The sequence below is a fragment of the Petromyzon marinus genome, chromosome 2, assembly GCF_048934315.1.
Source record: "Petromyzon marinus isolate PM22_M1 ecotype Great Lakes invasive population chromosome 2, UKy_Petmar_22M1.pri1.0, whole genome shotgun sequence".
NCBI classification, from domain to species: Eukaryota; Metazoa; Chordata; class Hyperoartia; order Petromyzontiformes; family Petromyzontidae; genus Petromyzon; species Petromyzon marinus.
In genome coordinates, this window is record NC_133668.1 from 24,125,399 (window position 1) to 24,141,666 (window position 16,268).

The following is a 16,268-nucleotide window of genomic DNA, read 5'->3' on the forward strand; positions in this document are numbered from 1 at the left end:
GTTTTGCAACATGGCTAAATGGTTATTAAGACACTTTTAATAATACAGCAGCATTTGTTGTTGTTAATGAATGACATATATTGAAATGTGTTCTGTTGTTACCATGCTTCCCTTGTCCATTGACTGGGATATTTTACTTTAAATGCATTGCAATGTAATGTAAATAGTCTATTAAGAAACGCAAACTCGTGCTAAAGCATCTCTAATGCGCGTCACTGTCTCGTCACGCTATGTTAATTCAATTAATTTTAAGGCATCTTGAAGTGGTTGGAGCTCAAGGTTTTTGTTCTTGAGTTTGTCGGGTTGAGAATTCCATTAGACAGTGAGTTTATATATATAAAAAAACCTTGTTGAATGTATCCCATGAATGTTTCTTATTCGTAGCCCAAAATATATATAAATACATTCATTGAGAGATTTTCGCTCTATACTGCGCGAATAGCAGATGCGTTCCAAGAAAAGGGCGCCCAATGCAAAACCGCCGTACAAGGAAACAGCTGCCTGCCGACTAGCTTACACAGTACGCACAGTACACATGCAGTACACACAGTACACATACAGTAAGCACACATTACACACAGAGTACACACACAGTGTTGTCCCATGTCCGACCGCGTAGCCGCATGTAGAGTGAATTCAAACCGCATACAGCGAATGTTGGGTGGAAATAGGTTATCTGCATATACACGAAATCGCACAAACTGTACCTCCGTAAAGTGAGGAAAACCTGTATGTTGCACCAAAAACATTGTCCTTTAAGTGTAGATTATGAAGATAATTTGCTGTGAACTAGACATGGGAACAGATGTGTACAATCATATTTTTACTTCCTCTGTGGACTTGCCCTTTGATTTATCTACCGTGTGATGGCTACACATCCACACGCATTGACAACATTAATATTAACGTAAGCTCCTGTTTTTTCTGGGGTTTTCTGTGTTCGCTGCAGACTATTCACGAGGTGTCGGGCTACGTGCTCATCGCCATTAATGAGTTTGAGCACCTGCCGCTGGAGAACCTGCGAATCATCCGAGGCACCAAGCTCTATGAAGACAAGTATGCGCTGAGTGTCTTCCTCAACTACCGCAAGCACAGTACCAACCGTAACGGGCTCAAGGAGCTGCGTCTGCACAACCTAACAGGTGAGTGCTTAGACAACTGCAGTGCAGCTGCCAGGCACGGTGGGTGCCACATTTTCTCCTTTATTGTTTGTCTCCAGGAGCTTTATAGGCTAAGGCATCCATGGTGGCAGGACCACACAAATGTTTAGACTTGGTACTGCATTCATTAAGTGGCCCTTGCCAATATTCTGTTTGGGAACTAAAGGGAGAATGATGTCTGACACTTCACGATGTATTGGTCCTGCCTGGGTTGTTATTCAACACACGGGTTTAATAACCACGGTGATGGAGTTCAGGGTTAAACAATGGCAGTGCTTCAGGCTTGGATGCAGTCCATCTTTTCACATTTGCTAACCTTTATTCACATGCCAAATGGATAACAAACTAAATTACACACCCACAATGATTTGATCATGTGAAAAAATGTTCAGTCTATTCCTTGTAGTCTTGTGTTAGTCATATGATGTAAGAATTCAATAATAATATTTTTTTATATAATGCTTTGCCTCTGGTGGTCTTTACGTTGTTTAACTCTGTACGTCAAATGTAGACTGCTCACATAAATTAAATTATTTAGAACTGTGCACTCAAATAAAGAATAAATATTTATGTGTAAAGTGTTTAACACGTAGGTTTTCGTGACCAATGTCATCCATAATATAGGCATTTGGGTTAGATTGCGTGAATATAAATCTGTTGTTAAACCCGCCACCACCCGACACAGCCAGTTAGTAAGGTTTGTCACATAAACAGAACATGCCAATTCGTTACTAGTACAGCACACCGGTGTGTTGGAGAGAAAATTCACAACATTTCCAATCTGAGTATGACGTTTTGCCAGTAAACGCCAGTAATCGGCATCATCAGGCTGGCGAAACATCGTACTCACATTGTGGATGCTCTCTCCAACACACCAGTGTGCTGTACTAGTAACGAATTGGCATGTTTTGTTTACGTTACAAACCTTATAATTGGCCGTGTCGGGTGGTGGCGGTTTTAACGACATTGTATTATGGGTGGAAAGTGTTGTCTCATAAATTTAGCATTGCTAATTGTGTTCAGTGTATCACATCTAAAACATTGCCTGACATATTGTACATAACTCGAGCATTTCAGAGATTACTGATCTCGGTAGCCATCCAATAAATTCCTGTAAATGACGTTGTGCCCATTGATGACAATGGACAGAATGTATTTTAAAAGCTGTGTTACTTGTTCATATGTTTGCTACAACAATGCCACCAGGAATCTAGTTTTTCATCACATTTAGTATAATCCCACAGGGTTAGAGGACATGGTGCAAAGTAGGCTTTTGTTGTCTGCCCATGGCACATCATTTACCCCACCCTGTACCCAGAATTCCTCACTTTCTTCCCTGCATAGTGGATTGGTACAGCATGGGCTAAGCCACCTTAGCCTAAAAAAAGGACAAAATGTGGTCACAGCACACATTCTATTAGCCTTGTCAAAGTGAACTATCGTAAAACAATACAATTATGCAAAAATTGTATCTGCAATAAAAGCACACGCATCACTGGGAATTGGCATGAATTAATTTAGTGTTTGGTTTACTTTATATCTGAACTGAGAATGGATATATAATTTCATGAATTATTGATCAAATTTGTGGCAATGGAAATATATCATAACTTTGCTTTATAAAAGTGATTAACTTTGAAGCATAAGTATATAAATAAAATACCCTTTGCAATGCTGAGGCAATCAGAAAGACTGCAACTCAGTCATGCATTTTATGTTATCTTATTCATACATGTTTTGTTGGAATTTCCATTATACCACCATCAAAATGTTGTAATATTCCAGAGAGATCTTCCCACAATCTAAATTATGTATCATTACTAATTAAAGCCATTGTCAGTTATGATCAATCCACTGCTTGCTGAAGGCCTCATCTGTCACCACCTCTTATGGTCCTGTGATGTAACAAACCAACCTGCACTGACCAGCATTATGAAGCAGCCACATATCTGTCCACCCGAATGGTAGTGGAAAAAAAATGTGTCTATTATAGTTCTGAATGAACCACAATTATTTAGTCTAATAAATTAGAAATCACTGGCAAAGAAATATGATGTCAGAACAATATACTGTGCCTTAAATACAATTGTGATGTAATAATCTATTGTCTGAAACATGAATAGGTTGTCCTATTCATTCATAATAAAGGTTTTTGGGTTAGATCGCGTTTATTTATAAATGTGTCGTAACCCTCCACCTCCAATTCGCCATTTCTGGCGAATTGCCCGATGATGCTGGAAGTATTTACCAGCGAAACGTCGTACTCAAACTGTAAATGTGGATTAACTCTTCAACACACCGGTGGGCTGAAGTGGTGAATTATTTGTCTTTTGTCAACGTGACACTTTTTTTTGCTGATTGGCCGTGTCGGGTGGTGGAGGGTTACGACACATTTATAAATAAACGCGATCTAACCCAAAAACCTTTATTATGAATAATATTGGTCGCGAAAGCCTACGTGTTAAACTGTCCTATTCATGTTTTTAAACAGCTGTCAGTAAACAAGCATGGAAATCAATGCAGCTTCAGCATATTTCAAATGTATATGATGCTTACGCTCGTGTAGTGAGTCACTTCGGAGACACTAATAGCAGGAGGCATACACGTTTATTCCACACTTGTCACAGCATAGGCGATAACTATATATGGATCAGGACAGGCGGCACACTGCCTGACCCAACACCGATGAGGAGGACGAAGACTTTGTAGACGACGGGCTCCATTCCCAAACCGCAGCAGCCCGACCAAGTGTCCGGGCCTCCCTTTTATCCTCCCCAGCATGGACTGGCTCCGCCCTGGGCCACGCCCCCTTCTGGAACCTACCAGAAAGTTCTGGGCTCTGCCCCACGTCTCCCCTCTGTCACCTTTACCCTACATCCGTTACCCCGACCTATCACGTGCCCTACTGGCAGACTGGCTGCTGTATCCTCAAATGCCCCTTCTCTGCCAGCAACCGGCGCTACGTGCTCCAGTGGCACTCTACACCTGCCCTGCTGGTAGACCAGGCTATTACACCCACGATCCCACTCTCTACCAGTAACCAGTGTTATGCGCCATAGTGACGCTTTCTATGTCACTACACTCGTAATTGAAAGTTTTAAGGGTCATGGAACATGGTGCAGAGTAGGCTTTTTTGGCTTTTGGCAGAAATAACACTTACGAAGCTCTTGAGCCGGTAAACTCTGCCTCATTGAAGGAGGTCGATCCTGCATATGACACTGAACACTATACAATCTGTGTACAACATTTTTATAGGTGTATCTTTGTGTCTATATTTATGTTTCCACATTAACTCATATGTCTGTTAGGAGTATGTAATATTGCATGAATTTACGAAGTATTTCCAGACCAGTGCATAACACCTCTGATTAGCATGGTTGGCTACGTATGGTGCAAAAGAAGTTCAACATACGGTGAACCTTAGTTAATTTGACACGTATGGGGCTCTGGCCTTGCCGAATTATCCAATATTCCGAATTATGTACAATGGCACTCCTCAGTGCCTCCTGCCCCAATAAAGAAAAAAACCCGAATTTGTTTTCCAAAAACTTTTTTTCCAAAAATTATTTTCCAAAAAAGTAACACTTACCATCAGTGACCAGGACTGCAGGTGCAGAGGAGGATTTGTAGGTTCCATGTGGTAAGTGACAGAGGTTGTGGAGGGGGACTTAGTATGCACTTACTCTACTGTATGTTAACTTTATCACTAAATTATGACTTAAACACCAAATTACATTAACTTAAACTTCACATGTTTCACTTAACAATTAATGTTTACTTAAAGACTACACTATTTTACACTTTTACACCACATTACTCGCTGTCAAACGACATCAGTTGCTGTGGCACTTGACTGCTGAAAGAGGTGTCTGTGGAAGAATACCCTTGATCCTCTTCAATACCTTTTTAGAGCTGCTAGGATCCTCCAAGGTCAAGGTCTACTTCCTATTCTTCTCCCGGCCTTTATTGGTGTCGTAAAAGGTGCTTGATTTTATGTCAAACTCTTCACACTATACGCATTGACACACCTGCATCAATTCTATCCATAACTTTGGATTTGTCTCGCAGACTAAGGGGTTTTATACTTAAGTCCTTTTCTATTACTTCTTGATGTAGGTGTAGACGACATTTCGGAGAGGGTTGGTTTGCACAGACTGCATCAACAAGGTAAAGTTCAAAGCAACAGGTCTGCACTCACGCTCACCATGCGCTTCGACACTAGACTGAGTCATTGTTTTAGAGTCGCTCCACGTGCATGCCGAAATTGGACCATTCGCCGTGGCGATTTGGCTCATGGCGAATTACTAATTCTGCATATATGCCGAAAGCGCAGCCGTGCCGAATTATCCCCAATTACAAAGTATCAAATACCAAAATAATGAGGTTTTCCTGTACATACATATGTAGAGGAGTAGTACGGGGACGTTACGTCACGCGCACCTTCCGGTGCGATAACGTCATGGGACGTGACGTTATGCGTGCCTTCCGGTGCGATGACGTCACGGGAAGTGACTTCATGCGCGTTTGGCGGGGCGATTACATCATGTCTCCTCTGGATACTTAAGGGGGACCCCGTGACGAAAGCGTGGTCACTGTGGGAGCCCAGGACAGCATACGGTTGAAGAGGCAGCGGTAGAGGTGGCTGCTCTCCCCGGTCGGTCGGTGTTGGCTGATACCCCGGTCCGACTCGGTGGAGAGAGCCCAGGAGCTAGCCGAGCTAGGGACAGACAAGAGTGTGGGGTCGTGTGGAAGGACCCAGCATCGGGCCCCTACCCCTGGGGAGCGTATTCTAACCCCTAATAAAACTTCAGCGCAAGCCCCTAATACAGACCTGCCTCAGCGTCGTCGGTTGGACCTCAACACATACATCACATTGTAGCTTATTCAGAGGATTTGTTTTAGTTTTTTTCTTCTCCATATATTCATCAATACAAACATGTAGTGAGTCCATAACCCTCCACCACCCGACATGGCCAATCAGTAAAAAATGTGTCACGTTGACAAAAGACAAATAGTTCACTACTTTAGCCCACCGGTGTTTTAAAGCGTAAATCCAGAACATTTACAATTTTTGAGTACGACATTTCGCTGGTTATTACATCCAGCATCATCGGGCAATTTGCCAGAATAGTGAAGCCCTCCACCTGCTCCTGGTCTTAAATAGAGCAGCAGGGTGACGTCATCATTTAACCCAATCAGGTGCAGAGACCAGAGGCGAAGGGGGGGGGTTTGTAATTATATAATAGATTAGTAATCAGTTAATTGTTATGATTTGTAATCAGTTCTAGATTAGTAATTAGTTGTAATGTGTATTATTTAATAACTGAACCCAATTACTATACCCAAAAAGGTGCAGAAATCAGAGGGGATTATGAGGGGGTTATTGCAATTATATACTATGTTAGTAATCAGTTAGTATGTGTTTCCCCTATAAGGAATTGTAATTGTAATATGTATTATTTAATAATATGCTTCCAGGCTGCACTAAGCCTGTAGCTATCAGAGTGATTAAAGTTATTTGTATTTCTCTCAATTTCAATGGATTCTCTAATTAGTCTGGGCCAGTCATAATTAGTTTACATAACACTTCAGTGTTAGCAAAATCAATTGAGTGGCCTTGTTGGCAAGCATGTTCTGCCACTACTGACAGTTGTGCTTGAGATAATTTAATATTTATTTGGTTTTCTTTTAGTCTTACACTGATGTTACGTCCCGTCTGTCCAATATATCATCTGCCACATAAACAATTAATCCGATATACACCTTCTGTTGATAATTTAGGTAATTCGTTTTTAGTGCAAGATACTAGTTCTTGAATTTTGTGTACTGTACCAAATCTTACTTTAATGTTGTGCTTTTGCAAAACACGGGCTAATTTGTCAGTTACTCCTGAGATATATGGTATACTAGCGGGAAGTACCCGGCGTTGCCCGGGTGAAAAAGACAGACACACACATCGACTTAGACACACACACACGTACATCTACCCACAAACACAAACACATCGACTTGCACACACATATGGACTCACACAGACATCCACTTTAGATACACACACATGGAGTTACACACACAAATCTACTTAGACACATACAGCGACTCACACACACACACACATACGTAGACTCTCACACACACATCGACATAAGCACACATATGGACTTACACACACACACATCGACTAAGAGACACACACATAGACTTGCACACACACATGGACCCACGCACACACATCGACTTACACATGGACTCACATACATATTGCATGAATTGTTTCCCTCATCCATAGTGAAATGTGAGCATGAGGAAGACAACGTGTTTGCCACCCAATGGTGTGCAAGTTACTGCTTGTCTATCCAAAGACGCCACCTTCGTTGGTCGTAATAAGTATCATGAGGTCATAAACTTTGAGTTTTAAGACCCTCGCTAAGAACTCATGTCTGTTTGGTGACTTTTGGTTTGGATAAAGGTAAACCTGGATCTCCTTTCATTTGGGATTGCAAGTGAAGGTGATGAAGAGATGGGGCGTGCCATATTGGCTGATGTACATCATGGCATCCTGAATCTTCTCATGCATGTATGTTGGTGGAGCTGTGAAGGATGAAGGCAAAATAACTAATCAGCCCACATTGTGACCGTTTGCATCTCCTTCGGCAATGATGGCATGCAAGAGATGAGCATACTGGTCACACGCAGGCGGTTTTGAAACAGTCGAATGTAAAGAAGGTGCTCACTCTCAATGTTGGCATACTCATCGACAACATACTTGTGAAAGAGGTTGGCGTAGCATAAAATGTGGTTTCCTCCTCTGTCTATGATCACCAAGGAATAGAAGTTTTTTTAGAGGCGATACTTTTGTGAGGATGTCTTTGTCCTGCAGCTTTGTAATTGGAGGAATGTTGACGTGGTAACCATCTTGGCTTTGTGACAGGAAAATGTGTTATTGTAGGGCATCGTATGCTCTGTTAGTGTCAGGAAATCGTGCGATGGTGTTTTCTTGGTATAGAAGAACAATGTCTCTCTCACAATGTTCCTCATACACTGTAAGAAAGCAAGGTCAACAATATTTGGGGCATTGAACCTCCCTGCTTGCTCCCCGCTTTGGTGGAAAGTAAAGGTGCGGTATGGCAAAATTTAAGTGGGTGATGTTCCCACGAATGTAACAAAATGATAGACGAAATGCAATGGGCTGTAGCTAAGAAAGATCAATGTATTTATCAGTATAACATGTTCATTAGCATCGCAGTACTACGTATCAATAAATAGCGTGACGTGAGCAATCAAAACGATAGAAATTCATTAAAGAAATAAGCTGAAATAAGTGTACATTAAAGAGCAGCAATATGCACAGGTAAGTTGAGAAGCAGGCTACAGTCTAAATTATAGACTGCCAGTACGCCGACTCAATGACATAAGCATTGCTACAGTTGACATAAAAAGCTGGCAATAGGGTCAGCAGCTGGAAAAGCAGGATACAGTCAACATGAAAGGCTGGCAGTACACTGAGTGAAGTAAAGAAGCAGGCAACAGATTATAGACTGGCATACACTCATAATGGGCAAAAGCTAAATTAGCAGTGTAGATAATAAAATGCCAGTGCACTGATGTTAATTAATCAGCAGGCAGCAGGCCACAGCACAGACTGGCAGTACACCATCGCAGCGTCACAAAAAAACACCTAAAAAAGAAAATAATTAGCAACCAATAATCAAATATTGGTTTTCTGCACACAAACATTATTGTAATATTTGCCAACTTATTAGTTTCATAATAGTAAACAATGAACCTGAGTTGTTAGCGAAAGATTCAATAAGATAGTACTTTACATTGCCGTGGTGAGGCCTAGTCCCATGCAAAGCCCGCAGCCTCACCTAGATTGCCCAGCCGGAGGAGGTGACACATTGCCAGGCTGGGGTCTGGGCCGCTTTCCTCACCCGTGCTGCAATAATGCTATGTGAGCGCTATAATATTAATATCTACGGACTTAATATCAGTAACTGCACGCATTGGGGTCTCACTACACTTGCAATCAACCTTTTCTCAGTACATTAGAATTAAATTGTACTGCCACATCACTGTCGGTTGTTTGTTGATGGAAGATATAAAGATGTATTAGTTAATGTGTATACAGCATGCCAGAAAAAAAACTATATTTTATAAATCACACATGACTGGAAAAAAGTGATCTTGATGCTTGCATCAATGATATCTAAGAAGCCTTTACTGGATTATTAAAGATGATGTTGTTCCTCAAAAAGGCCGAGCTTAAATTATCAATAATGTTATGCTGTGAATTACTTGTTTTACAACACTTCAGTACCTGCATGGTTAAAATAGGTCCTAAGCTTTGTAACCAATCTGCAATAATTGTTTTAAATTAGAGGTATAATTGTGGTCAAATGTTAATTAAAATAAATCTAAATAATGTTGACTTAAAGCTTTCGTTACTTGCTTTCCTTCTCCGCCTCCATGTGGCAATAGCTCTTTCCGAGCTCTCTCCGAGCTTACATTTACATGCAAATATCTTACATTGACATGCTAATCTCTCGCAATACAATGGCCACCCCCACAGCTTCGTTTGTCAAGATTTACCCGATTTTACATTTACATGCAAATTTCATCTCTAGCCCCTCTCACTGACCCTTGGGCTACACCCATTCCAAACCTTTATAACTCCTTACCTTAGCAGCGCTCCCACCATATATTCTCAGCAGCTGTCCCGCGATATTTCTCACCTGATGACGATTGCTTGTGTTGCCATTGAAACGTTGTGATATTGTTATTATTTTTGTTATTATTAATTGATCTATCTACGTGGCTTTACCAAAAGACCCAAGAATATCTAAATAATTTGTAATATAATGGAATACATTTCAAATATTGCACAAGTATTACTTTTTTAAGGTAAAATATGCCATATTCTTTCAATGGCTTTAATGTCTCCTGTGAACAATTAAATATAGTTTATGTTTTGTTTCGCTCTGGGGTATTCATACAGCATTATGTTAGAAATAAAGTACCAGTTGAACACTTTTTAATTTAATTTGACATTTCGAGAATAAATTGAGCAGAATATACCAAGCCTGCAATACCCCACTAATGCCTTTTTGAATAAAAACACTTTTATGCATTCCGATTCACTTCTAGTCCTTGGGGCATAAAAATGGATGAATGTTTTTTTTGTTTACCACCAAAAAGCTGAAGAAATATTTTCATGCACGGAATTAGTAAAGTGGCATGCTAACCTTGCTTTGAAAATTAGTTCATAATAGATGTATTATTCATTTAACATTCCTCATCAGAACCAACGTATTTTAATTCACCTTTGGAAATTAAGTAAAAATGTGATATGAATCACGTAATTATCTGTCACGCATTTCAATTAGATTGCATTGACAAAAATGGTTCATAACATTGAATGTGTTTATTTTCTTGCTGCTATTGATCTATTTTTTGCTGTTGTAATCACCACAATGTTTTGTTGCCTCTGGCTGCCCTTTGTTGAAGTGATCATGTGCTGCTGGGATATTCTTGTACCAAACCCACATTAAACCTTGTTTTATATTTTCTGTTTACTTAATTCCAAACTGACATTTAAAATTACAATAAAAAACATTATCTTGGCTTATGCAATTACAGTTTTATTTTATGAATCATCTAAATGGATACACAACAAAACGTCTCAAGATAGTTTACAACAGCAGGGCCATTGTTGTGGAAAGCAAAGTGTTAAAGCATGCTTGGCATGGTTTGTAACAAAAGGTAACATTGTTAACTATGTATGCAGATTGGAAGTTAACAAGGTTCTGAATGACATAGAGGGTATTTCTAATGGTGGTAATTTTCTGATATGCAGATCAAAAAATGAAGGTGTTTTGGAGGTCTTGGTTACTGGAATGTGAGGAGTTTGCATGTTGTTTTTCTCTGGGTCCTCCTGTTTTCTCTCCAGATTTCAAATCAACATGCATTGCATTCAGAGTATTTGACTGCTATAAATGCCAACATGATAAGTCACTTTGTTGAGCTATTGTTTGTGACCAGATCACTTCTCAAATATAGACATATATCTCAGTGGGCCTTAATTGGTAAAAAAAAGGTTTAGTTTTTCTGTTAGTTTAATTTGAATGTGGGGGCAGGGGGGGCAGCAAGTGGAGGACGACGGGACGATGGGGGATGGGGGAGGCTTTTCATGGGGGAACGGAGACAGCAAGTTCATGATTTTTGAGACAAGTGGTTTTGTAAAAACAGGTGGCACGGTATTAGGCACCCTCTACATTCCTAAAAAAAACTGCATAGAAGCAAGCACAGTTTTTCCGATGTTGAAAAAGATAAACATTTGAACATTGGACAATTGTTGTCAACATGTTTATGAAAAAATAGTGATTTAAAGACCGGTGTTAGAAATGTTCACGTGTTAATTGCTCAGCTAAAAAAAACACAAAAGGTGGCACAGAAATGCAATTAAACTGAACAAACAGAGGAAAAGGGGTTGCAGATGCTCAGGGAATTTAAGCAGCATTCCTCCGATCACTAGCACGGCTGTCTGGGGGATGCCTGGCGAGCTGCCTATGACCACTACACTTACTACACATGAACTACACACAAATGAGGAAATCTTTACGAAAAATTAGTTTTCTCTCTTTAAGCCCACATCATCCAAAGCGCCATTCAGAGTGCCTATGACTTTTAGTTTTGGCATGAAATGAAGTGTATTCAGCTCATTTGGTATGAATATTTTCAGGTCCGAATAAGGAAGCCACTGACCCCGTTTGGTCTTAAAACCATCTGGCAAAATGTTATCTAATTAGCCTTTCCACAACCACTTGCATATCATCCTTAAAAAAAACACCTTGCTGAGAGTAGATAAATCATCTTCTAGGTAAGGGTCAATGGAGTACCCTTTCAAACCTGTAATTTTCAGTTGTATTGGTGTCAAACAATCTTGTGTTCATAGGCCCATTGCAATTGTTTGTTTTGAAATACACTAATATTGCATTTTTCTTTATTGCTCTGTCCACCAGCTGTATATGTGAGCATAATTTGAAAAATACCGTGAGGTGTCACTGCAGTGAGCGTCACATTAATGTCACAGCTGGGCCTTGCTATTAAATGGAGGTGGATGCCTATGTTAACAGGATTTGCTTTCAATGTTAAATGGATGGAAAATGAGGTATGGAAGTAGCTGACATAAGAAAACATTGATTTTCCCTTATGCCAAAATGACTCATGACATAGATTTTTGCAGGTGCAAGACAATGTAGTATATTCAAACCAGATTAATTTACAACCCAATGTATTGATTTACTTGTATAATGATAGGGTGACACCTGTCGGCCGGGAGTGGTATTTACAGATATAGCTGCATTACATAATCCCTTATTATATGGGGGGCGTATCTGGGGTAAAGGTGAAAGGCGGAGTCAGTCGAGAAGCTCCGAGAACCAGCTTGAAGGGTCTGGAAAGGGGGCGTGGCCAGAGGTGGAGCTTGGCTGCGCCAAGACAGATATAAGGGGAACCGAACCAGAGGTTCGGGGCTATTACGGGTCCTGGGTCCTGGGTCCTGGGTGTGTCACTGCTCATCATCACCTCTTTGTCTCCGACCACGTGGCTGATCTTCTGAAGACTCTCTCTCCATCGCCGTCGCTGCACTGGTTGAGCAGTTTGCATAGCGAAGCCAGAGATGGGGCTACGTGTTAGGATCTCCTATGTGTAGCTGCGTTACACAATGTATCGCCCAGTGTGCTCTTAATAAATAAGAACCCTTCTACTTGACGTGTTTCGGAAGTCGCTCACTACATTTGGAGTCAGAAGTGGTTGAAAATGTAATTTTTTTTTCATCGGAGGAGGGAAGAAAGTACAGGAAAAAAATCTAATAAATACGTCGAAGTACCAAAAGAAGTGGATCCACCGGTGGCGTTTTCTGACGATGATGAAAACGAGATGCAGGACCTCCTAACAACCCCGGGAACCGCGGTTCCGGTTACCAAAGCCAGGGCGGGAGAATTGGCAGCACCAGAGACGGCGGGACCGACGACAGCTCCTACGCGGCAGCAGCCCGAAATCGGATGGCACGTGGTGTCGGAGAAGTTGGAGTTCCTGAGGGCATAGGTCTCGGAGATGGTGGAGCTCATGACTGTGACCACGATGTTGGGGCTGACTGCACGGACACGCTGTCGACGCTGGAAGGGGGACTGAACGAACCTGCCAACTGCCTCCTGTAATATAATTTGTCGCAGCAGGGGGTGACTGGAGTGCCTTCACCTGGCGCTTCGAGGCGGCTTACCGGTCGGTTAAGTGGACCGAGAAGAAGGTGCTGAGAGCTCTGCTGACAGTGTTAGACGACGATACCCTCGCTGTCTTCCGGGCCATACCCACCAGGAAGAAGACGACACTCAAAGAAGGATACACCGAGATGGCAAGGGGAGGCTGAGACGCCCCTCGCCTACCGCAGTGCGCTGTTGGCGCTGGACTCTCTGGTGATGGAACGGATGTTTAGACTATCACGGGAAATGGGGATCGTCTTGCCGGTCATTGACGACAATGAGCAGACGTCCCGATGGGCAGCCCGATGTCTGCAGGCCCACGAGAACTTGCGCCATCGGTCCCAGATGGTGGCGTGGACAGGGGATCCTGGCCGTGATAGCGAGCCGCTTGGGTGGTCACCACGGAACACTGCAATTCAGCCGGCCATATACCTGCCGGCGGAGGGGGACGTCGCACACGGGGAGAGGTGCCGCGGTGTCCGAGGGACTGGAGGCCGTGCGAGGAGGAGGATCGCCTGCTACTGAGGGCCTCGCTTACCTGTTTCCGCTGCGGACAGCTGGGGCACTTCGCGTGGGGATACCAGAGCCTGCATCGAGCCCCAGTGACGTCTCTGGTGTCCCCGGCTCCATCAACGACTGCTCCCCAACCCCAACAGGTGAGTTGCGACACATCAGACACTTGCCCCGTGTTACAATCTCAGGCATCTAGGCTTACGGAAGTCATTCCCACCCCGCATCGCACTCATTTTGCCGCCGGGTGGCAAGGCTTAGTTACACAGGGGTGACCTAGCTCGGGGACACAGTGGAGAAAGTTAGCATGTCGGGTGATCGTGGTTTCAGGTTCTATTCAAGGAATTGAAGTGTGTGTGTTGGTTGATATGGTTGCTTCCACTACCATTATATCGGACACATTTTTTTCCTGTTCCCGATCAGGTATCGGCTTGTTCGGCCGGTACTGAACGCGTGCATTTTGGCAAACAGTGGAAGTATGGGGATTATAGGGCAAGTAGAGGCCCGTGTTGAGATTGGCGAGATTTCAGTTGTTGGGCCGGTACTGATCTCGAGGAGGTTGGTGGTGCGCTGCCTTCTGGGCACGGATTTCTTGAATAAAATGCCCCTTAAGATCCTCATTGATCAGGGCTGTGTGGAGATGCCATTGGGCAGCAAACAATTTTTTTTGCTATCCCCACACATGAGTGCATCGCTAATGTTACGGTCCAGGCTCTTGCCAAGGATTTGGTGCAAATCCCGCCAGGATCGCAGATGTTAGTACCGCTGCGCTATCGCAAGTGCTTACACGTAGCGGATCCTGAATCAGGCGTCTTGTTGACTCTGTCGAATGCGGTGACTCGGAGATTGGCGCTGGTTGGCGCACAGACAGTCATCCTCCTCAACCAGGAACCATTCTTGCAGGTACTCAATGCGGGCCCGGAGACAGCTGTGGTTCAGGCGGGGATGGTGTTGCTCATGCGACAGCCGCGTTTCACGAAGGTGATGGTATTACACATGACGAAGTTGTTGCCTCGGTGGAAAAGGATGTTACATAGGACGAGACGTGGGAGGAGGTGTTGTGTCATGAGAACCCGCAATTGTCTCCGGCGCAGCGGGGGGAATTACGATCGCTGCTGCGAGAGTTTTTGGATGTGTTTAGTAAGAATAAGTTCAATATTGGCCATACCTCCCTGTTGCAACATCGCATTGATATAGGGGAGGCCGGCCCCATTCGTCAGAACCCGTATCGGCTGAGTCCACTGGAGAAGGAACATGTGCAGAAAGCGGTAGATGATATGTTAGCCGCCGATATTATTTCTCCTTCTATCAGCCCTTAGGGAGCGCCCGTTGTGCTCATTAAGAAACATGATGGCAGTATTAGATTTTGTGTGGACTTTCAGAAATTGAACAAAAATTTGGTGGCCGATGCGTACCTGCTCCCTCGCATGGACGATTCCCTAGATGCATTGTCCAGCGCATGTTTTTTCTCTACTCTTGACATGTTAATGGGGTTTTGGCAACTTACCCTTGACAAGTCGTCGAAGCCGAAAACCGCGTTCCGTACGCCCCAGGGACTCTTCTAATTTAATTGCCTTCCGATGGGATTGCACTCAGCCCCGGCCACTTTTCAGCAGTTGATGGAACTCGTTTTGGTTGGCCTGCAGTGGGACTCCTACCTCATCTATTTATATGACGTCATTGTGTTTAGCCAAACTTTTGAAGAACACCTTCTGCGACTGCAGGCGGTCCTCGTTCGGATGCAATCGGCTAATCTGAAATTGAAGCCTGCTAAATGTCATTTGCTGCAAACCTCTGTGCGATACTTAGGCCACATTGTCAGTGCACACGGGGTAGCCATGGACGCCGAGAAAACGGTGTGTGTGCGGGACTGGCCGACCCTTAAGTCTGTTGGGGAGGTCCAAAGTTTTGTTTGGTTTGCGTCGTATTACCGTAGATTTGTGCCACAATTCGGAAGAAGAGGCTGCATTTATAGCTCTTCGTGAACGCTTGGTTGACGAGCCTCCACTCGATTACCCAGTTTTTTCACTGCCCTTTATTCTTGACACAGACGCTAGCGACATGGGTATAGGTGTCGTCCTTTCCCAGGTTAAGAATGGTGTGGAAAGAACGGCCGCGTACGGTAGCCGCGTCTTGTCCATGGCTGAGCAGCTTTACTGTGTCATCCGTAGGGAACTGTTGGCCATTGTATATTTTATACAACAAAGTATAGGCCTTATTTTTACGGCAGGGAATTTTGTGGTTCGTTAAGATCATGCGGCCCTTCAGTACTCCCTCAGAGTAGACCAGCTCTCGCAGTGGCTGGAGATTCTCCAGGAGTACTCGTTCCGAGTGA

The 16,268-nt window shown here is 43.1% G+C and overlaps 1 protein-coding gene across 5 annotated transcripts in view; it reads left to right on the forward strand.

Annotated features, from left to right (window-relative positions):
- LOC116944809 (receptor tyrosine-protein kinase erbB-4-like) overlaps positions 1–16,268 on the forward strand; it is a 234,694-nt gene that overhangs the window by 113,803 nt on the left and 104,623 nt on the right. For all 5 annotated transcript variants that reach the window (XM_032958562.2, XM_076071648.1, XM_032958571.2 and 2 more), the window contains one exon: positions 950–1,142. In XM_032958562.2, the coding sequence (XP_032814453.1) occupies positions 950–1,142 (193 nt within the window). The remainder of the gene's footprint in view (positions 1–949; positions 1,143–16,268) is intronic.